The sequence below is a fragment of the Eupeodes corollae genome, chromosome 3, assembly GCF_945859685.1.
Source record: "Eupeodes corollae chromosome 3, idEupCoro1.1, whole genome shotgun sequence".
Taxonomy (NCBI): domain Eukaryota; kingdom Metazoa; phylum Arthropoda; class Insecta; order Diptera; family Syrphidae; genus Eupeodes; species Eupeodes corollae.
The window spans coordinates 104,401,892-104,425,713 of record NC_079149.1 but is presented as its reverse complement, the minus strand read 5'-3'; the positions used below and the strand labels follow the sequence as shown (position 1 = coordinate 104,425,713).

The 23,822-nt window shown below is 30.6% G+C and overlaps 2 protein-coding genes and 1 long non-coding RNA gene across 7 annotated transcripts in view; 2 read left to right on the top strand and 1 right to left on the bottom strand.

Moving 5' to 3' along the window:
- LOC129951208 (uncharacterized) overlaps positions 1 to 10,070 on the top strand; it is a 40,192-nt gene extending 30,122 nt beyond the window's left edge. Inside the window, exons 4-7 of the mRNA XM_056063249.1 lie at positions 5,652 to 5,768; positions 5,853 to 6,094; positions 6,158 to 6,394; positions 6,498 to 10,070. Of these exons, the coding sequence (XP_055919224.1) occupies positions 5,652 to 5,768; positions 5,853 to 6,094; positions 6,158 to 6,394; positions 6,498 to 6,807 (906 nt within the window). The 3' untranslated portion in view covers positions 6,808 to 10,070. The remainder of the gene's footprint in view (positions 1 to 5,651; positions 5,769 to 5,852; positions 6,095 to 6,157; positions 6,395 to 6,497) is intronic.
- A 516-nt stretch (positions 10,071 to 10,586) lies between these two features.
- Positions 10,587 to 12,506, bottom strand: LOC129951207 (uncharacterized). Of its 2 annotated transcripts, XR_008782146.1 has the most exons (3): positions 12,238 to 12,506; positions 12,116 to 12,177; positions 10,587 to 11,674 (listed from the first exon to the last, which is right to left on the bottom strand). It is a non-coding gene; the product is annotated as an uncharacterized LOC129951207 (long non-coding RNA). The 2 variants fall into 2 exon arrangements; XR_008782147.1 differs by having other exon boundaries at positions 12,116 to 12,238.
- A 127-nt stretch (positions 12,507 to 12,633) lies between these two features.
- Positions 12,634 to 20,852, top strand: LOC129951204 (uncharacterized). 4 transcript variants are annotated; one of them, XM_056063244.1, is made up of 7 exons: positions 12,664 to 12,763; positions 18,770 to 18,879; positions 19,032 to 19,086; positions 19,214 to 19,895; positions 19,948 to 20,125; positions 20,295 to 20,508; positions 20,566 to 20,852. In XM_056063244.1, the coding sequence occupies exons 2-7, from the start codon at positions 18,855 to 18,857 to the stop codon at positions 20,771 to 20,773; spliced, it is 1,362 nt and encodes a 453-aa protein (XP_055919219.1). In that variant the 5' UTR covers positions 12,664 to 12,763; positions 18,770 to 18,854; the 3' UTR covers positions 20,774 to 20,852. The 4 variants fall into 4 exon arrangements, with proteins under 4 accessions (XP_055919221.1, XP_055919220.1, XP_055919219.1 ...); XM_056063245.1 differs by lacking the exon at positions 18,770 to 18,879 and having other exon boundaries at positions 12,662 to 12,763; XM_056063243.1 differs by lacking the exon at positions 12,664 to 12,763 and having other exon boundaries at positions 18,753 to 18,879.
- Positions 20,853 to 23,822: the final 2,970 nt, after the last annotated feature.

The window sequence follows — 23,822 nt, the reverse complement described above, 5'->3', positions numbered from 1 at the left end:
AAATTTAAAACAAGTGTACTTTGTTAGTTACCTTTAACTTATATTAGTTAATTCTTCACTAACATTTGATGTTACAAATTGTATGACTTCTTGTTGTATTTTATAAGACATAAACTTCAGATATGCTATAAAAAAACAGACTCAACTACTTATTTTCCTGTGTTAAAATTTAAAGAATGGCATTTTTAAGGCAATTTCGTTTTAATTTTTTTTTGTTTTTGAAATTTATTATACCTAAGTATGAAAATTAAATGAAGAAAATAATTAAAACAAACTTTATTATATGCTCAAAATGAAAAGCAATATAAAATCCATTTTAATATAATATTAATGTAATTTAAGGATAACACTGAAAATGCAAATCAGATATTTCATTGAGTTTGAGTGTGTCTGTATACAAACATAGTAGGTACTTGAATAAATGTGTGCCCTCTTAGTATAAAGTTTTTTTTTATATATATATAAATATAAATTTTAACTGCTGGGATTAAAACAATTCAACATGAGTTTTCAACTTGTGCGTGTCTTTTTCATGGGAATAAATTTATACAAGAAAATTCATGACATATATATTTGTAGGTACAGAGTATTATATGGGATACAATGGAAAGTTTTAGTATCAAAATCTGGTTCTTAAATCACACAATACCTTTTAAGCTTATTGGATTTTTATGGAAATTAAAAAGGCTTTTCTCCAAGATTTCTTCTTTATTTTTGGCTTGAATAAAAAACTGATTATATTTAATTGAAGTTTATTTAAGGTAATAAAATAAAATTGAATTTTGAAAACACCTTATTTTTAAAGTTTTTAAAATAAAAAAAGGAACTCAGATTTATGTTTTGTAGTTTGAAAACAAAAAAAATGTTGAAGTTTTGTACAGTTTTTCTAGTAACTATCCAATAGTTATATATTTCTATAAGTATGTAATTGTGATTTCGAAGATATTTTACTATTATTTAAGTATTTAAAAACATGATATGAGTTAAAGATTGTACTCTAAAAAATGTTTAGTAAAATACAGATTAATGTAGAAATAGAAAGATTAAGATCTGTGTGGCATAAAGCTTGATTGATTAATTTACTTTACAAAATGATTGAACTTTGTTTTCGTATTTTCTATAACTTTTATTTTAAGAATTCTCCTACAAATAATTGTCAAAGTTCATAATTAACAAATTAAGGTATCCAGAAACTGTCAGATTAATAAAAGTTTAATAATTATGATAAGAAGATACTTAAAATTACTTAACTATTTTAAGAACCACGAGCATTTAAGACTATAGAGGAAAGTTAAGAAAACATTCCTAAAGTCAAATACCAAACAAAAAACTTCCATTGACTTGCTGCTCACATTCTGACCAACCAAACCCATCAATTTTTAGCTAACATCGATTTACAAATTCAATTATATGTACATATATCCGGAAAACGCCTATACGACTAAAACACATCCAGTTTCTTAATTAAATTTGTTCGGACCAGTGCTCATAATACCAATGATAGACAAAAACAATTAGAAGAGTTTTCTAAAAACAAAAGCAACAGCAACAAATAATAAATCCTCGTCATCAAGTTTGCCGCTTAAGTGGATGTTGTCACTAATTGGAAAATCAATAAAATTACACACATTCATATCTTACACACATACACACACAATAAGCTTTGCTTAATCCAACAAAAAAAAAAAATAGTAAAATCGGTTGGCAATTTTCAATGTTACTGCTGGTAAAACGTATGTTTTGAACCATCTGCACATTTTTGTGTTGCTGATTTTCAAATGATGCAATAAACTAGCAAAAACCATAAATTTAGCAGCAGCAGTACTTTAAAATGTGAGAACATCGTCGATTCAATGACGTTTAATATTTTGTACGTTTATCGATATTTGATAGATTTATTTTTTAACATTTAATCCTAAGTATGAGGTTAAACCTAACCTCCAAGATGACTCTAATATGATGATGATGATGAGACTTTTTTAAGTTGTAGGAAAATTGCTATAAATCAATCCTAAAATCAAGATAAAATAACAAACCAAATCTAACATTTACAGGGTAGGTCATATAGTGGTTTCTATTAAGATCATACGTAATTTTGAAATTGACAGCTTTTTTCACGTAAAATCTTGACAGAAAGTCAAAGAGTCGCTTTACGCTTGAACAGTATTGGAAATATTGGCCGTGTTTTTCTTTGTTTGGGATGCGATCCACACTGATAACTTCGATCTGTTATTGAATTATTCTTAAAAAAATTAAAATTACCAATAATGTTTTTCATATAAAGAAATAGTTTAGTTTGAAAATCTAGTTTTGTAAAACAGATTTTTAGTGAAAAACAAATGTTTACCAATTTTAGTAGCATATCTTAAATGTTTACAAATTGGATGAATAGAATTAATTTGAAAGAACATCAATTTTTACCAAATTTGAGTACTATTTTTTGTAGATTTAATTTTTTCTTATGAAAATACAGACTGTTGGATTTTTATAAAAAAAAAACTATAGAACGTCGAAACTAAATTTTTCTGTAAAATTTTATTCAAGTTTTTAGCGTTTTTGGTTCGTAAGATATGAAGAGTTAAAATTTTCACCTTTTTTTTAAACTGCTATTTTAAAAAAACCACACGCACAGACATCTTTCTAAAAATCTTGTATTTCGACTCGAGAAATATCAAAATTTTCAATTTGATTAATCGGACCCATTACAAAAACTTCTTATATGAAACTTCCTATTATAAATCAAAAAAAATATCACCAATCTGTCTAAAAATCTTGTATTTCGACTCTAGGGATCTTAAAACGTCGATAAATATCACAATTTTCAATTTGATTAATTGGACCCATTACAATAACTTCCTATATGAAACTTCCTATTATAAATGCAAAAAAAAATGTCACCTCGAAAATTTTACGAATACAAAATGATTTTATCACCAAAACAATTTTTTGCAAAAAAAATAACGTTTTTAACACCTGGTAAAGTTTTGAGAAAAATCGATTTAACAGTTTTCTTATAAAAAATAAAATCTTAAAAGAAAATTTAACAAAAGTGCGTAAAAATTGATTTTCGACTCAAATATCTTTTCAAAAATTTGATATACTCGCTTTAAACAACTTTTATCTTAAAAAAATATTGTTGTCAGCATCCGGTGAAATTTTGAGAAAAATCTAATTGACAGTTTTCTAACAAAAAATAAAAACCTTAACAAAAAAATTAACAACATCTCGTAAAAATTAATTTTCGACTCAAATATCTTTTTAAAACTCTAAGATATTGGCTTTAAACAACTTTTATCGTATAGTAGATATTGTTGTATACATTGACTTAAATTTTGAGAAAAACGTAATTGACAGGTTTTTTACAAAAAATAATAACTTAACAAAAAACAATACAAAAACTTGGTAAAAATTTACTTACGACTCAAATAGCTTTTCAAAAATTAAAAATATTTTCTTTAAATTCTTTTTAATTTACAGAATGTATTGGTTTCGATGTTCAGTAGTTATTTTTATAAAAATCTAACAGTCCGTTTTTTCATAAAAAAAAATGAAATATACAAAAATAGTAAGCAAATTCGATAAAAATTGATGATCGCTTCTTAATATCTTACAAATTAATTAAATTCATCCAATTTGTAAAAATTTAGGAAATGCTACTAAAAAAGTGAAAAAATTGTTTTCGACTTTAGATCTATTTAACAAAACTAGATTTTTAAACTTTCTTGATATGAAAAATATTGTTGGTTCTTTTAAGAATAATTTAACTGACATCTTTTTTCACCCAACACAAAAACCTACAAACTTTTAAGCAAGACAATTTGACAGGCGGGAAGTTATCAGTGTGGGTCGCATCCCAGCCTCTTTTTTTAAATTACATCTTATTACCAGTCCCTTAGAACTGCCTTAGATTTAAAATATTGGAATGGAATGAAAACTGTGTCAATAGAAAAAATGTGTCACTTTCTTTTTCGTAGTCTTTATCAACTTAAAGTTAAGGCCTACTAAAATTTATTGTTTTCTTCCAAAACTTAACTTTTGTTCATATATACATATATGTAGTATCTTTAATGCAATTAAGCAAAATTATCACGGAGCAGCCAAATATAAATTATCTACTTAATGTCCCCAATTTCATAATGGAGCATCATAGAAAAAAGGAAACGTAACTAAGAACTCATTTTCTAACCAATAAAACTGTTACTAAAATCCTTAAATACTTAAGTCTTTGATTTTCTTCATCAATTAGATTAGATCGATTTCTGTATTTATGGATGAATGAATAAACACGTGACCTAATTGCTCAGAAAACAAAAACAACAACAAATAAAAAGAAAAACTTTTTGACTTACTTTTTAATTCATGATAGAAAATCTCTAAGTTCAGATAAATCATTGCTACGAGTATATAGTACAACTACTACTCGACTTGAATATTTTACCGGAAAAACGGAACAACTATGGCCAATTATCCATATGAGGTTATCTTCTTCTATGTAGCTTGCTGCTGTATAGTATAGTTCATAGCTATTAATTTATTCTAGTGCTCTCTATTTCAATATTAATGCTTGCGTGTGAATTGCCAATAACAGACCTCTAATAAGAAACTCAATTACCCAGTGGAGCCTTAAGGATTGCATATCCTTGTATACATACTTATATACAAATTATTTCTCAGAGGAGGACACTTCAGTTAGATTTGTGTGTTCTCTCTTGCTTCCTTTGAGATTACAACTATCAAATAAATATTTTTTTTATTGGTAAGGGAGGTATTATCAATTGCAAAAATTGACAACTGCCTTTAGGCGTCTTATCCTCTAAATCATTTGCTATAAAGGGTAGTTTTTTATTTGTTATTAAATTGTTTATGGCACTACCAATTGTTGGCAAATTTTTAAAACGTCATGTCGTAGAAATGGTACTTTATAATTTTTCGAGGCTCTGTCTGCATTCTCCCCTGAAACAATTCAGCCGTTATGTTTGCACTTCCAGAAATGCTCATCAAGTTATAATTGATCTACATTCCGGATCTACTGGCACGTTAAGATATTCTTTTATTAACCGCACATCGGCATCGTAAATATGGTGTATTTTATCCAGCTCTGTTTTTTCCTTTCTTTGATATCCTCTTAAATCCTTTCTTTTTTTCCTAAGATTCGTACTGTGTTTAAGGTTGTAACTTGTTCGGGGCTCTAATAACCCCTTGATTGACTGTAAATCATATAAAACAAAACCAAAATAATAAAATTCTAAGGGCTTAAAATTGTATCAATTTTATTTGAAAAACAAACTTGTGCTTCAATGTTGAAATATGTATGACATTTGTATGTGAAGCCGGGCTTCAAATGATAAGGTACAGAACTAAACGTTTTTTTATTAAAATATCCAAAAAGTAGAGAAGGATTCTGTGAACTGCTTGAAATTAAAGTTTTTAAATGCATGTAAACACATGATTAAGATTTTTCTTGAGAAGAAAGTTTTTTCATTTCTTCATTATGAAAACTACCGATCGCCATTGCCTCAAATGCAAACCCTGTTTCGTTTTGTCTCATTCTTCTTATAAGCTTTGGAATTCATGAATGGGCTCTAGTTTTATATTTGTATACCAGAAAGCTACAATTATTAAACTTTTGTATGTATTTTTTTCCATTGCAGTTTCATCAAACAATTAAAACGTACCTGAATGATCGAGTTTGGGATTTCCAATTTTACGTTTCCAAAGAATGGCCAGAAAAACCAATAATTTTACATTTCCCAGGATGCACGCTAACGGTAAGTCTAAAAATCTATTTTTAATATTGTTTGTGTTGTAAATTAAATTTTATATTGTTCTCTTTTTCATTTAAACAAAAATAGCCCAACAACAATATTTATCAAAGTTTTGGAATCTTTTGTCCATCGAGCCACATAGAATGTGTAGATTTGATGCGCACCGAAGATGTGCTAATAGATTGGCAAATGCCATTGTACCTGAATTTTACGCACATAGCTATTATGAACCGCCTGGATGATTTTTATTCAAAATTTGGCTTAATGGAACGACTGGAAGGCGATATATATGTTTGTAAAGAATTAAATACTGATTTGGAGTTGGAAGAGTAAGTTTTTTTATTTAAAATTTAAAAAAAAAATTATCAAATGTATTTTATTTAAAATTATAGCTTACCGTCTGATGAGGCTGAAATGCGTCCACTTACAGTGGACGATGTTAAAGGTATACATGACCTATATCCGGCCAGTGAGATTGAATGTGTTGAAGTGTTTGAGATATTAGTGCGAGTGCTACCCGGATTAGGAATATTTAGAAAAGATACAAATGAATTAGCTGCTTGGATGGTTCATTCTTATTATGGTGCAATGTTTTCAATGCAGACACGTCCAGATTATCGACGGAAGGGGTAAGATTTTATTTTAAATTAACAAACAATTAAATAAATCTTCTCTTTCATAAATATTGCCTACATTTGCTTACAATTTATTAATACCATTCCTTTTTTTTAGTTATGGCATCCGTCTTGCTAGAACTCTTACAAAACTTGTCATCGAACGTGGCTACACACCCTTTGTAGTCATTCGTCCAGAAAACGATGCTTCCCGCAATCTCTATACAAAGCTTGGTTTTGTCAAAGCCTTCGAAACGTGCCGTGTCAAAATGACACCATACGAAACCAATGGCAAAGCCCTGGACTCTGATGAAAATCAAGTTGATGACGAAGGTATCGAAGATATGCTAGCTGAAAAGTGTGATATCAGCAACGAAAAGGGATCAAAGGAGAAAGTTACTGACGAAGGAATTGAAGAAGATAAATAAATTGTTTTATTATTTATTTTTCTTTTTTTCTATTTTTGATTTTTTTTCATAAAAAAAATAAAATAAATAAAAATAAAAAAAACTGTTTAAGCTATCAAAAAGACAAATATAAATTAATAAACAAAAAAAAACTCTTTTCGAACAAAAAAAATAATAAAACAAAAAAACACTTTTTTTGATTATTTAAACAACCAAAAAAAAAAGAAAATATATATTTTAATATGCTAAAAATTGCTTTTACAAAAACCAAACAACAACAAGAAAACGAAAAAAAAAAAACAAAAAAAATATCTTCTCTACCTTTTTTTGTGAATCCTTCCAGATAAATTTACATACATACTTATATACAGAAAAAAACAATTACTTAAATACAAGAAAAACAAAAACCAAATAAGAAAATGTTGAACAACAACAAAAACAAAAATATCGCTTAAGTTTTGAATTATATAAAAAAATCAACGAGCACAAAGAAAATCTTTCCATCAAAATTTAAGCGGCTCACTTACAGCCATGAAAAACCAAAAAAATAAATAATACAACATAAAACAAAAATAAATTTAAACCAGTTTTTTCTAAAAGTTTTAAGATTAATTATAAAATTTAACAAACCAAAAAAAAACAAAAGTATATAGAAGTTACTGTAAACACTCAGACATTCGCTTTATAATTTTATACATTCAAAAATCTTCATACATTTTGTTTTCTCTAGATATTTAATATAAAGTTAATATTAGATTTTAATTTAAGTTTGTACTTTGTTTAAACTAAACTACAGTCATACATAAATACTTATTTAATCTTCACATTCATCTTAATTTATCTTTAACTTTTTTAATCTATTTGTGTTTTGCTTATTTATTTGTAGTTTTTGGGAGGAAAATTCGATAAACCAGTGCAATTCTGTTTTATATAGAAAATTGTTGTAATGCTATTTTTTATTCAATCTGCTTTTAAAGTTTTTAAACCAAGTGTTTAACATTTAACATTGATAATTGTATGAAATTGAAAAGCTTGTAAATGGTATAAATGGCAATACTAGGCATGATTTGCATATAGAGAGTTTAAATTTTAATCCAGCTTAAATCTAAGAGTGGTATTTATAAAATTTAGTCTGCCGTCTAACTTACAATATCATGTTTTTGGATTTGTCGAACTTAAAACATCTCTGGTGTCTTAACTGGATACTGTTTAAAACTTGGCAAGGCGACATTTTTTTAAATTATTATTACAAACACATATGCAACTATTTCAAACGACCTGTTTGAGCTCTTTATCTACAAAAGTATACCTTATAAATTTTATTTTTTTCAGTTAAATTGATTTATTACGTATTTTTTTGGTAAAATCTCAATTCAATAGCTATTTCGGCTGGCCGAAAATTAGCTAACTTTTAAAATAAATATAGTTGTTCAATTCAGTTTGATTTTAATTGATTAGCATTATTTGGAGGTAATTTCTATTATTAAAAATGAATGCTATTGAAAAATTAATGTTTCGGAGAAATTTATAAGATATTCTGAAATAAGAATAATTTAAAAGATCGACAAAAGAATATGAACAAGGCTTTTTATTCCACCTCAAAAAAAAAAGATGGACAGAATAATGGCACTTTTGTGTTAAATGGACTAAATTCCCTGCCCAAAGTTCATATTTCTAGCAACATAATTAAATTCGAAAAGCTTCTAATTCCCCATTCCTGAAAAAAGATCAGATTTTGTTCACTCAAATATGTGTCTGTGAGGGTAATAACTCCACATTTGAAAAGCCTTAATTTTTGCGCTAATACTTATGCAATTTGCTTTTCGATCTTTTCGGTTTCTAGTTGAAACACTATCTTTTGATTCGAAAGGGTACTTTCAAAATCGTGTCAAAGAAAACTTAAATTTCTTTAACACCATCCAAAAACTGAAATCACTTTTGCATACATTGCTTAGATCTATTTTTTAAATAACTTGTGAGCTCTTTAAAAACGTTTAAAAGATAAGTATAAACTAATTTGACTGTCTGTCAAAGTATTAACAACATTTTCCAAAGACTTATGCTTTTTCTATAAAAGTGCAATAGCGTTTTGTGCAACATTTGTAGTTTTGTTTTAACAAAACACAATACAAATAATATTTTAAAAACGGAAAGTATATTCAAAAATAAAGTTTTATTCAATTAAAATAAAAGTTAAACAACAATTTAAACAAGTCGGTTGAAAAAAATAAATAAAAGTAATTGCAGCACAGTACTTAAAAATAATATTAATATAATATAACAATCAATTTCAAAACAGTCACTCACTCAACAAATTAAATCCAATATGTACGTATATATGTTTAATTAAAAATAAACTTGATCGAAATATCAATTGCTGAAAACGTGTTGGAATGGATTCTATCCATCTAACCAAACATTTTGTAAACAAAATTAAATATTAAAACAAAACAATAAGATTAAAAACTAAAAAATAAAAACAATTAGTACTCAAAAAGAAAGGATAGCAAAATACAAGACAAACAAAAAATCGAGAAGAAAATAAAACAAACAAAAAATAAAATAAAACTATAAAAGAAAACATACAAATAAAACAAAAAACTTTATTTTTGTAGCACATTATATATTTAAACCAAAAACCATGAAGAAGAAAAAAATATTAATTTTACTTTACGAAACACAATTTCTTTTTAACCAAAGAAGATAAAAAAAAGTTATACTGAAAATCAAAAACAATGTTGAGAAGAAAATACAAGTAGGTCGATTTTATTTTAATTATTACAAATTTTGTTTTATATATATGAACTTATTTTTATTTCAATTCTAAATTTTTATTTTATTTTTCATCATAAATTGTAATCATTAAATTATTAAAAAAAAAACAAAAAATAAGAATAATTACAATGTACTTCTATCACATATATTTATATATTATATATACTTACAATGGAAATGTAAAAGAAAAACAAAAACAAAATGGAAACATTTATAATAATGTATGTACTTATTAAAAAGAAAAAAAAAGAAAAGGATACAAAAAAATGTAAGCAAAACTACAGATTAACACAAAAAAATATGTAAAAGAAAGAGAAAAAAAACGTGTCGTATAATGAAGAAACTCAAAAGAAAAAGACAAACAAATGGAAATAAACTATAAATAAATCACTGGCTTTTAAATTAAGTTGAAATTAATTTAGCTAGAATTAAACAAATTTTTGAAAAACTGTCAAATAAACAAACAAAACATTGTAGATTTTCTTCTGACAACAAAAAAATATTAAAAAGTGTTTTAATGGGTCTGATAATATAGTTCATCTGTCTGAAATGTGTAAAAAAGATTTCTTTGGTCTGAACACACTTTATGGTCTACTTATTGGATTTAAATTACTTACGACCGGATTACTGGCACAACATCGGCCCCATCCAGTTTCTCAAAAAAAAAGTCAAAGAAACTATAAATATCGAAAGAAAAGTTGATGGTTGCGTGCCTTGAATTGTTAAGGTAATTTGTTTTTGTAAGGAAACCTTGAGTGTTGTCCCCTAGCAAATTTAAACGTATTTCCCTTGGACTACAATACTATTTTTTTAATTCACTGTTTCGGATAAAAAGCACTTACTTTCGAAATGAGTTTTTATTTATTGAATTTTTTGGTTCGATAGCATTTTCGGCTCATCTGATAATTTGGGGTCAAGCGGATATGTCACTAGCTAACCTTTTTCGAATCTGGTTGAGTAAAAAACTCGCGTTCAGTAATTTTTATAAGTTTCCGGTTATAGGATGTTCTTAGGAGGCTTATCTCATCTTGATGTTATAATTACCCCTATTACCGAAGTTGTAAACGAAACCAAAATATACTACACGACACAATCTGCATTCCATAAGTCGTTTTCAACTTTTGTCACTCGTTTTGTTGTCGTGTGTAAACGTCAAGTGTGTTGAAAGCCTTCATTCAGCATTTTGTAAGACGAAAGGAAACGATGACAATGAAAAAAAAGGAGACAGTATCTCTCGTTTGAAAATTTTCTCACGACGAAGAAATGGAAGTTCGAAAAACTGTAAGTTTCCTTGTTAAATAATTTATTTTTTGGAATTTATTAGTACTTTATTTGCGATAAATAAAAACAAAATATTTATTCACATTTGCAGTTGAAATTAACAAATCAGAATCAGTTTAAGGACATCGTTGAGCAGATGGGTTCTATTGGTCTCTTTGTTTGAACTACACATCCAACAACACCAGGAAATCCTGTATTATTAAAGAAGCAAAGCTTAGCTTCAGATTTTTCTACATCTGTCATTTGAAATCGAATCCATTTGGGTCAAAGAATTCCTAAGGTGACTGCGAGCCTCAATATTATTAGAATCGATGATGAACGTTGCCGAATCGGTACCTTGTTATTTATTTCATCCAACGCATATCTAAATGCTTCCTTGGACAATCTAAAGCACTGCTTGAATCTGTTAAAGGGTACAAAAGTTTCACTTAAATTTAATATAAAAAGTGAAATCACTTTGAATCAGGCAAATCAAATGGATTTGAAGTTTGTCTTATCTGCTTTCTTTTTATTATTAATTGTGCTTTTTCAAAACTTCGCATTCCACCTTTTTCATCATCATGACTATAGCTTTTCGTGTTGTAATACATTTCTAAACTTATTATTTTAATTACTTATTTATTTATAAAGCGGCATTTGTTAAACATTGAACAATGATTTTTATTTAGCTTTAGTTTCATTTTGACAGATGTTTGTTACTTTTGCATCGTTAAAAAATCTGCTGCAAATTCGTCTCGTCAAAGAACTTGTGGAATGTTAACTAAAAAACGACACGAGCACGACAGAGAAGAATCGTCGAAATAACGAGACGACATCGGTAATAGGCATGAATCTGTAAAACAAAGTTTATTTAAAATTAAGATTTCTGATGAACGAAAGCTCGTTAGCACGGAAACGCAGACATTTCTTAAAAAGCCATGGACTTATATTCTTTGGACTTTGAAACGTCAAACATTTCTTAATTATCAATTTGTCAATACATGTATAAATATAAATATAAGACGCAAGTTTTTAAGGTTTCCATAACAGCTTTTTTATTTACATATTTAAAACCGAAATTATTCTCTTTATTTGCAGCAAATGAATAAGATCTTTTGTTTTATTTTATAATTCCTACTTATTTTTAAATAAAAGTTTACTAAGCAGTCATTATTAAACTGCTCTTAGCAATTAGTTTACAATAATTAAACTATAAGTTATTGACTATTAAGAGAATACAATTATAACATATCTGTTTTTCCTCTTAGGGTAGCTTATTAAATAATAAACATACCTAGGTCAATGAAATTTTTAAAATCCATGTTAATAGGAGTGTTAAATTAAAAAAACAGTTATCTAATAAAGAATATTAATATTTAGAAAAATAAAATAATTCTATAAGTGACTTGCACTTACATGTGTTTATAATTGATATTTTTATTAGAAAGTGACTCAATTTGCACAGATATTTGTATCGTCATACAAATTCCAATAACCCAGCCAATAGTGGTGGCTTACCTTGTGTCATTAGAAATGATCCTACATTCAAAAATTAATAATACATCATTTTTGTCTTAATTTTCTTTCGGGTAAAACCTTCTACCACAATAACTGCTAATAACTCATCACAAGAACAAAAAAAAATATTTGAGTACATATTTGTTTCACAGTCAGTCACCTATTATTTAATTGACTTGAACATTAATTACAATTCAGACAAATAGTTAAACGTGTGTACCTACAAATAGGTAGAAAAAGATGTACATAATAAATATAGATTTATATCTACAGATGTTAAACTTAAACTAAATTTTTGTCTTTGCTGATTGAAATGGCATAGGAGAAACAGTTTCGCAATAACAGTCGGACGTAGTAGTTAGTAGATTGCTATTCTAGCTCATTGCTTGTTTCGGTTTCAATAATTGTGCACTTGAATACTAAAGTAAGTTACAAGTAAGACTTGTAACTTTTAACAAGTACATTTCTGAACGTGTTTTTATTAAATTATTTAATCAATTTGTTATATAAACAACACAGTTTATCTGTTGAAGCTGTTATAGAAAAAGATGTTTTTCGTCTACAGTTTAGTGATTTGTTTGACCATGAATTTAATGTTGAGTTCCTTAATATTGAACAACATATGTCCTGAATAAATTTCAAATCGATATGATCAGTTCAAATTATTTTTTTAATAGAAAATGTTCTATTCAATGGAATTTTACTAAATACCTGCTGCAAAAAAAAAAACATAATATCTTAAATTTTTGTTCAAAAATGAAAAAGACCAAGTCAAGGCAACCAAGACCACTTTGTTTTGTTTATTTCGCACAGAAAAAAATTGGTAAATAGCAAACTTCTTTCGAAATTATTTAAATTTGGAATATTTGAAATAGAAATTCCTTGCACAACCTTAAATCCATATTAAATTTTCTTCTTGGTATCAGATCAAAAAAATATTGTCGCAAAATATAAAGCGAATTAAACAGACATTTTTAGTGAAAACCCGCTGTAAAAAGTCTCAAATTAGCTAAAAAAAAATCTTAACTAAACAAATTTGCGATCAGTTAGGACATTTTAAAAATACATATAGTCCTTGTTACTACTCTTATTAATCAAAATAATCAAATGGGGTGGCGCAACAGTCCGTTGTGAACCAGGGCCTAGTGACTTACAACTCTCAACCATTCCTGTGTGCGAGTACTGTTGTCAGGAATGGAAGGGACCTACAATTTAAGGCCGAATCCGAACGGCTAATTTGAGAAAGCACTTTTTCATGACAAGAATTACTCTTGAAGAAATTGTCAATTCCTCGCAAGAGGCAGTACCCGCGAAAATTAATTTTTTAAATTAAGGTGGCACAGGCAGGGATTGAACCCAAGCCCCTTGCATGACAGTCCAACGCACTTTTTTTTTTTTTTTTTTTTTTTTAAATTCATTTTTATTAGTTCAATCTTAAACCTATCTTAAAGCTAGACAAAAATTCATAAAACTAGCCTAATTATCCATAACTTACAACTAACTTAATGGTCCCATACGGACACTCTAAGTTAAACTATAACACTAACTACTAATGCCTTTCGGCCCTAAGATCTATTTTACTTCATTTTAATTTTATTTATTTTGTATTTATTAGAAAATTATGAGGAAAAACTAATATCAAGGTCTTTTTTTATTTTTACTTAAAAAACTACTTAAAATTAGGTCCTTAAATAAAACTTAAAGCTAACTTAAACTACCTATTCTACCTATAAACTACTTAAAACTAGAACAACCACAGCAGCAAATCTAACGTGTTTTGTTTTTATATTTTACTGTCTTTTTTTGTATGTTTTTTTTTATTTTTTTTTTTTGTTCTTTTTTTTATATTCCATGTATTTTTTTTTGTTTTTTTTTTTTTTAATATTTTTTTTTTTTTTTGTTTTGTTTTTTTTTTTATTTTTTAATTTTTTTTTGTATTTTTTTTTGTGCCACCATGCCTATTCTACTTAAAACTATACCCTAAAACTATAAAACAAGTATGTAAGCCGGCCAAGGCTTAAACCCCATCCCGACTACCCGTTATCAAGTGCCGATTGAAGCCACCAGAACTGGTTCTCCTGCTTCACCCTATCAGTTCGGTCCCGTTCGGACACAGCCCTACTGAACCGAAGGAGCTCTGCTCCACCTTGTGCCATGACGTCCCGATTGTACAGGAGTCGCCTATCCACGGTTCTTCGTCTGACGTGGTAGATTAACGGAACTGCCAATCTATCCTGTATCAGACCGCATTTGTCTAAAAAGAGGAATGCCTCTGGTGGAATGAACCCGCTCAAGCGTGCACTTTCAAAATACTCGTCGTTCGGATAGAACGCCCCGAAAATTAAATTGTTGGTCGAAGACATAGCTCTTGCAATGTGACCTCGAACGAGTTTTATCACGAAATTGTCAATTCTGTTGATTCGAGCCCCGTTGTATAGGACCTCGTTGGAATAGTAATGCACATAAGAAGATTCGGCTGTTCGATATAAGCCGGTACAGCGTCGTAAACACTGCCGCTCGAACACCCGAAACTTCTCCATCTGGGAATGGGCAACGTTGAACCACACAGGACAACCATAAACGATCATTGGCCGTATGAGGGCCATGTAGCAAATTACCTTCACTCTGGGGTCAAGCCGACTGCTAAAAAACAGTCGTTTCGTCAGAGCGAAGGCTCCTCTGGCCCTGGTCAGAGCAGCATTTATATGTCTGTCGAAATATAAATACTGATCTAACCAGATACCGAGGTACTTCACTACACTTTTGCTCGCCAATGGCTGCCCGTGAAGATCAACGATGACCATCTTGCGCCAATTCTTACACGTATCCCTCGTGGCCCCAGCCAACGGAGTCCGGAACAGAATTGTCTCCGACTTCTGGACATTTATTTTCAGTTTCCAGTCGTCGCAATATCGCTGAATCTTGTCGAAATCACGCTGCAAGAGAATTCTAATAACCTCAACCTTTCGGGCCGTTCTGTACGCAATTAGATCGTCGGCGTACGCAATTGCCTTTGTAAGACTACCTATCAGATCGCTGGTGTAAATGTTGAAGAGAATCGGCGAATTCACCGCTCCCTGTTGAAGACCATTTTTAATTGAGAACGTTGTGGTAGAAGTTACATTGCCACTTTTGACAACAAACTTTCTACCGTTAAGCATATCATAAAGTATATACAACAATGGCTTGCTAATGCCAAACCTGCTCAATTTTAGGTAAAGACCCTCTAACCATACGGTGTCAAAGGCCTTTTCCAAATCAACCAGGACAGCACCTGTGCATTGTTGTTTTGATTTATTCCATTGGATATCAGAAACGAGTTTAGACGCAGCATGAATTGTGTCATGACCCGCCTTGAACCCGAACTGTTTATCCGGAATTATTTTGTTGTCCGCAGCCCACTTAGTCAGAGCCCTATTAATGATCTTTTCGAAAACTTTGCTGATGCTCGGAAGAAGACTTATCGACCGAAGATTTGACGGGTTGGAGTTGTCCTTTCCCTTTTTCGGGAGAGGATGAACCACAGCGGTCTTCCAATGCACTGGATAATATGCATTATTCAGTGCATTGTTGAAGAGTGTGGTGTAAATGTCAATTGCTTCCGTCGGTAAATGTCTTAGTACAACGTTGGATATACCATCGACACCTGCTGACTTTTTATTTTTTATTGAGTTGAAGATGAGCTGAAGCTCAACCTTCGTCACTAACAAGGGACTTGGTCCCATTTGATCGGCGATTATGGCATTTGCCAAGGAATCGTCATTGAACCGCATAAAACCGCGGTTCTCAGATCGCCAATGTGTGATATCATTACGGAGGTAAAAGTGATTAAGTAGGGCTCTGTTTTCCAGGTCGTGGTTGGGGCGAATGCTAACATTCACCTTGTACACTTGCTGAAAAGCAGCTCCCACCGCCTCCACTTTTTCCTTCGGATCTTCAATTATATAAAAGTCATCGTCAAGGATGGCTTCCTCTGGATCTATTTGCGCTGTCATGAGTACGTCTCTGTTTTCTTCGGTTCTTTGGAGTTTCAGACTCGGAAGGTCATTGTCGTTCTTTTTTCTGAATATCTTGTTGATTTTAGGGAACATACTAGGGTCGCTCGAATTAACTGCCCGGATCTTGCAGTCCCAGTACTTGTTAATTGATAGCCTGTAGTTCTCCTTAATCAACAGATTGACATTTTTTATTGACGACTTCAGTGTCCTAACCTCCAAGTCGTGTGGGTCTGTAAGTCGTCTGTACAAGTTTTTGAGTCTTGTCAGTAAGCCACTCTTGTGCTTTCGCAGTGCGTCAATTGTCGCGTTTCTGTAAGCGTCCATTTGGTCCCGTTCTCTGTACTTTAGAATTGTCCGTTCCATCGTTCGTTTTATTGTTTCGTCCATCTGTTGTAAATGTTGGTCAATCTCTGTATTTGTCAGGTTTCTGTTGTTTGGTGGGGCTATGTCACTCGAACGAAGTTCTCTCGCTAAGGCGTTAGTGAAACGAGGACAACGCATCTTACTGTAATTGTAAGAGTGCGTTGCAACGTATTCCTCCAACTCTACGCGTTCGTTCGGAATCTGCATTACAGCAGCCAGTCCGCAGTGATCACTGTCGTACTCGACTGTCCGTAAGCAGTTTCGAGGGTGATTACCCACTTTGTCTGTTACTGTCAGTCTAGTGTCGTATAGCAAAAGATCCAGAAAGGAGCCGCTTCTTGGATACGATGGCTTTTCGGTAGCCAGCAGGTCGACGCCATATTCAACGCTGTAAAGATTCATCAAATTAAAAAGATGATTACCTCTCGGATTACTATGTTGATTTCCCCAATCTTCATGTTTTGCGTTCAAATCACCGGCCAAGATAAAATAGTTTTCTTCCAAGCTCAGTTTAAGTTCCCTAAAAAGAATCTCGAGTTCTGAAGCAAAGTAAGTAACCTGCGGAGCTCCAGCCGCATAAGCCGCAATCATATACATCCGCTTCCCTTGAGAGAGAGAGATGCATACGACGCAAACTTCTAGCGTCTTGAGCTTTCGCAATTCATTGTTGTATATGACTTTATAATTAATGCCTTTTCGTATAAAGAGAGCGACACCGCCCCCTTGAGTGGAGTCGGGCCGGTCTCTTCTTACGATATTGTAATTTTTATGAGTCAATTTGTGGTTGTGGTTTAGCTTAGTTTCGCTAGCCATAAACACATCGGGACTGTAGTCTTTCAACAATTGGAACATATTGGCTCTTCGTTCAATCCTAATCAGTGAATTTACATTCACAGCTAGGACTTTTAGGCGCGTCTCCGGCAGCGCGCCCATTATGGTCTTAGTTGCGCCAGGCCAGGCAACAAAGAGTAGAGATGATCTACCCTTTTGCCTTGCTCCTTTATCTGACTTTGCAGTCCAAGGCTACAATGTCAGGCTGCACCTCTGGTGCCTTAGGCATAGGGGCCTTTGGGGCAACCGTTGGTGGAGCCTGTCTCGTGTTTCCACTCCCTGACACCATTTGGGCGTAAGAGAATTTGGGATCCACGAATTTTTGTGTTGGAGCCTGTCGAACTGTTCGACTTTTTTCGGCTTTTAGACTGGCCTGTTTTTGCTTCATTTGTTGGACCTTAGGGCAACCCCTATAGTTAGCCGGGTGCCCTTGGTTTCCACAAAGGACACACTTGAGCAGGGTCAAATCCTCAACCCGCTCATTCCCCAGCTTGCACTCTCCTTCTTTGTGGGTTTCTCCGCACCTCACACAACGCAACTGCATATTGCAGTTGGCATTGGCAGTCCAACGCACTAACCATCATGCCACGGGTACTACTACTCTTATTAATATTAATGCAAATATCTATCAAATTAAGTAAGTCACAGTATGACTGAAACAGTATTTTGTATTGTCATTTGTTTTGTTATTAATGAACAAGCATCAATTAATTTCCTTTTTATGATTCAGTAGCTGTAGAATCTTAAAATGTATTTATCCTTGGACCCTAAGGCCTGATTTTCTAGTTATAATGTTTATTTGAATTAGTTAACTCGTTAAAGAAATTAATGACTTTGTATTTAAATAAAAAACTATTTATCATTTCTGTCAATTAAATTTACTACAAATGGAGCACTGAATTTGAAACAGAATATTAATCAATTATTTAAAAAAAAATATGCAAAAAACATTTTTATAAAAATTTAATTACGAACAATAATTTTTGACAACGCTTTAATGGAAGAAGTCGTTAGTTAAAAAACTAAAATATAATGGTTAAAATTACTGGTCATACTTTTGTTTTTGAATAATTTTTTTAGTTTGGAACTTTTACTTTGAGTTTCATAAATTGTGGTGCGCTAAATTGTTTTTCATAAATTATTTTAAGATTTTATTAAGTGATTTTTTTTAATGTAATATAGTAAACTATTTATCCACACAAAGAATTTTGCTAGGTCCTCTATTATGTATTTAACAGATGTCCCAAAAATATCTCAGAGAATTATTTTTATAATTCCATTATTTGTAAAGCTTATTGGTTACACTTATTTCATGCAAAATGTATGCAAAATAAAAACAAAGTTCAAGGTGAGTACACAGATTAGCTTCATTTTGATTATTTTTGTGAAAACCAAAAATTTAAAAACCTTTGTTTAAAAAATATACAAAAAGTCTTATATCAACATTACTGTTGATTAGAAAAGTGAGAGCTAAAATAAATTTGGGTACCTTTTATTAAGATTTTATGAAATTCAACCCGTTTATGAGATTAGAAATTACCTTTCTATTTCCACAGTAAGTATTAGTTTTTTTCGCCTTCAGTTCTTTTTTTTTAATATTTAGCCAATATCTTCTTATTGTATTCTGTTTATGTGTATTAATCGGTTCAATATAAAAGGAATAAATAAAATGAAACTTTCAGCTTTGTGTTTACAAACTTGTGCTTAGACCCCATCATGGATAAGCCACCAGAAATAATCGATCTAGCCAAAATTGTTGAACCCCACCTTGAAAACGATGGAAAGCTGATATCTTATTCAAGTCGCTACTTAACCAAACCTGGTGATAACTATGGCAGTGTTATGCTTTCCATCACTGCAGAAATCAAACACACCAACGATGGACATACCGAAAAACTACCATTAGTTGCCAAACTACCACCACTTACCAATGAAATGTTTTGGACTCTTTTCAATCCCGTAGTAACAGCGCTGAGAGAGAATGCAATTTATGAAAAAGTTTCACCTAGTCTTCGTCAACTTCAGCTTGATAGTGAAATACCAGAATCTGAGATTATTGATGTTTTTGCCAAGCATTATGGTTGTCGAATATCTCTAGATGAAAATGCAACAATTCTCGATCGAAATGCAGTACTGGTCTTGGAGAATTTACAAATAAGTGGCTATCGACCTGGAAATCGACGAATAATGTTTGATTACGATCATACAATGTTGGTTTTGAAATACCTTGCTAACTTTCATGCCTTACCAATTGCACTACGACAAAAACAACCGACAAAATTTCACAATGATATTTTCTCGAATTTTCGACGATACGACATAAGCAAGGAAATGACGCCAGAAGTGGAGACGGATTTTAAGGAGGTTTGATTCACATTACACAAAAAATTCCTAATACTATATTTCTTCATTTTAGCAAGTTTTTGAAGAAGTCCGGCAAGCGTTAGGAGATGATATAAAAGCTTATTTCAGGTACTTAGAGTTGGTTAAGATGTATCATGAATTTATGGGTAATCCTGAAGAATGTGAAGATGGGTTGTTTACAACTATTGCGCACTACGATCTATGGACTAACAACATTATGATAAAGTACGGTAAGTTAAGTTGTCAGTTTTAAATTAGTAATGCATATATGTTAAACTACAATCAATTCAATCATTCAATTGTTTGTATCTAAATGTTCGTTCTTGTTGATTCTCATTCACCTACGGGTCTTTTTTTCATTTACTTTCAATGTTAACAACATATTTATTATTATTTCAGATCAATTTGGAGCACCAGACAAGTTGAAAATTGTTGATTTTCAAATAACACAATACGAGTCCTTAATGCACGATCTAATATTCTTCCTTCTAACGAGCGTTGAGACATCACTTGTCGAAGATCACTTTTACGTTCTGCTGAGTTGTTACTATTCTGAGTTTATAAAATGTCTTGAAAGAACCAAATGTAAAACAGATGAATATAGTTTTGAGAAGTAAGTTGCATCAATGAATCATATAAATTATCAACAAAAAAAATTGATATTTTATAGGTTTTTGGCAGAAATGGAACGTATTGCTCCTGTGCAAATACATCATGCAGTTTTTATGGCAAGAGTTCTATTAGCAGAGGAAACAAGTTTACCTGAAGATTTCAAAGATATCGACTTGGCAATGCTTAAAAAACCTCCATCTACAGCTCTTTTGCAAAAATTACGTGATATAGTGAGATTGGCCCAAAAATTTGAATTCTTTTGGTAGAACAGTATTAATAATGATATATGTGATATTAACATTAAGATGAATAGCAAATAAAAATTGAATTGTGTCTAACACATAATAGTGATTTTTTCTTCTATAACAAATTTGGTTTAATAATTATTCTGAACGATTGAAAGAGTATAGTTTTTAATTGAAGAACAAAGTGAAGTTAAATTTAATATTTTTTCCCGAAATCTCAGTCAACAATATTTTTTTCCAAAGTGAAACTATTTTAGCTTATTGTCATAACTCATGTCAAAGCCTTAGATGTTATGCAAATTATTATACATGAGATATTAATAACAACAAAGTGTAGATTGTTGGATTATTTTTGATTAATTTATACCTATTCAAAATTGTGTATAAGGAAAACAATATACGTACCTTGTAAGTGTATGTTAACAAATGTGTTCAAGAGAGATATTGAGGAGTGCAATGAACGACCTACATAATAGAATATGTTTATCATTCAATAGTTTGCGGTGATTAGTTGCAAAGAAATAATAATAATAAAAATTTAAAGTGAGCCTGTTTTTGAAAAATGCTGAATTCACTACACTGAAATACCTTATCTACTATTTTCTTCATTTAATCAATCAATCTTACGTTTAGACCATTTTAATCAAGATCTTATTTATAAATGGCGCTTTGTTGATGTATTAAAGCTTAACTCATATCTTTGGACTGAAATTTTAAATAAATTAGTTAAATGGAGTTAAGGGTTTTCACATTTTAAATTTTAAAACAATTTATTTAAATCTCATAAGTTAATTTGTTCCCGTGGCATGATGGTAAGTGCGTTGGATTGTCATGCCAGAGGTCTTGGGTTCGATCCCTGCCTGTGCCATCTAAAATTTTTTTCACGGGTACTGCTTCTTGGGAGGAATTGACCAATTCTCTAAGAGTAACTCTTGCCATGAAAAGTACTTTCTCAAATTAACTTTGGCTTAAAACTGTAGGTCCCTTCCATCTCTGACAACAGTACTCACTCACAGGAATGGTTGTGAGTTGTAAGTCACTAGGCCCTAGTTCTCAATGGACTGTTGCCCAAGTCAATTTATTTATTTTTGAACTTGTTATTGAACCCTTTGTGAACCCGGTCCTGATAGTATGTGATAGAATTTTAAATGTGCAAATTTTGCAACGCTACCACCGAGTCTCTCATTAAATAACTAATTTTGTTGTTGTGTGTTTTGAATTTAATCAACTATACTTTATTATCTCTTGAAACAACTTTACTATCAGTTTAAAATGTTTGCTCTTGTAAGATCGTAAAAAGAAAATAGCAACTGGGTACGTAAGAAATGACATTGCAAAAACTTCAAATGAAAAAAAATTTGCATTTTTTTGTATTGTATATTAAAATTCCTTAAACCAAATGCTTTGACACATTTTATTTGTTTAAACATTTAAGCTACACCATAATAATAACAATCAATTGAATTTAGCACGAGTAGTTGTTGTTGGTACGTACATAGATGAATAAATCAAATAAAAATGCATAGGGAGACTTTAACATACCAAACCAACATCTGTTTCAATCTTTTGTGAATATGAAAATTTAATAGCTACCTATTTAGTTGAGGCGAAAAGATCAAACCGATCGGAGTGTTTAACTTTAGCTAAATTAAGTAAGTGAGTAGTGTATTTTACAAGAAACAAAATCCGATTGTGATATTCAATTTAAGTTTTGGAACAAAATGGAAATTGACAAAAAATTTTAACATAATAAGATTGATTGAATACAAATAAAAGAACAATGAAAATAATTGAATTTATCTGTTCATGTCTCTAAAAGTTTATTTCTTAATCTCCATGTTATGATTTAATGCAAAGTTATATGTAGATTAGGTGTCCATGAAATTTGGCATTGCTGACATACATATTGAATTTTGGTTCTCATCGACGACGACTCGACGTTAGTGATAAAGTGTAGACGTATGTGCAAATACTATTTTATTTGAATATAAATAAATTGATATGAAGACTTTGATTAGGCAGATAATTTTCCATTTAAGCATTAGATTATACGGTATTGTTGCAATTTAATCAAAGCCAAATTGTGTGAAATATAATGAATCAGTTTCATTTATCTGTGTGATTTGAATGAGTGGATTTATATAACTATTTTGTACCGTTCAGTATTTAGTGTAAATATAAGGAAAACTAGCTAAAATTGGTAAGTTTTTCATATATATTTCACCATCATGCAATGACTTGTTCTTAGTTTTCTTGTAAGAAAATAGTCGCTTTTTCGTCATCGTCGACTTTTGCCGGTGCATTTGTGAGTCTGTGCGCTTATTTATAATTCAATGCCGACAGCCAAGAGTACATAAACGGGTTCTACAATGTGCTTAGAACTAAGCCCAGGCATTTTGATTTTGGATTTAATAAATGGAGAATTAATTTTTTTCTTTATGCCGTTAATTTGCTTATTATTTTTACATTAATGTTGAAAGATACAAATTAAACAGGAAATATGCATATACGTAAACTTTTTAAAGTAACTGAAAGTATACAGTAACTTTGTGCTTAAATTTTAAATGATGATGTTGGCCTGTGTAATAGTTCTGAATAAATATTTAGAACTAGAGATTGAAAATAAGAAAATTGAAAGTTTGTCTAAGGTAAACTATAAAAATTTAAAAAAACAACAGGAAAGTCTAAATTTTGCTGAACCTAATAGTTTTCATTAATTAAAACAAAATATATCATCCAACCAAATAAGATGCAAACAATTCTTTTCTTTCAATGATGCTATTGAGTAAACTTTAGTAAAAGAATCAAACATTTGTTTAATGGTACACAGCGAAGTACTTTCAATGTTCACTACTTAAAAGCCAAACAGCTGTGTCTTTGGAAAAAAAGGGATTTAAATATGGCTGATGAATTTTTTCCGTAGCGTTATGATGTTGGTCTTATAAATAAGCTTTGTTTTTAACCTCGAATTCATAGGCGACATGACTTTTATTTTTTTTTTCTAAGCGTGTGCTTTTCGAACCGGTAAAACTTTTTTCGTAGTTGGTCTTTTTAATAGGCTGTAACTGTG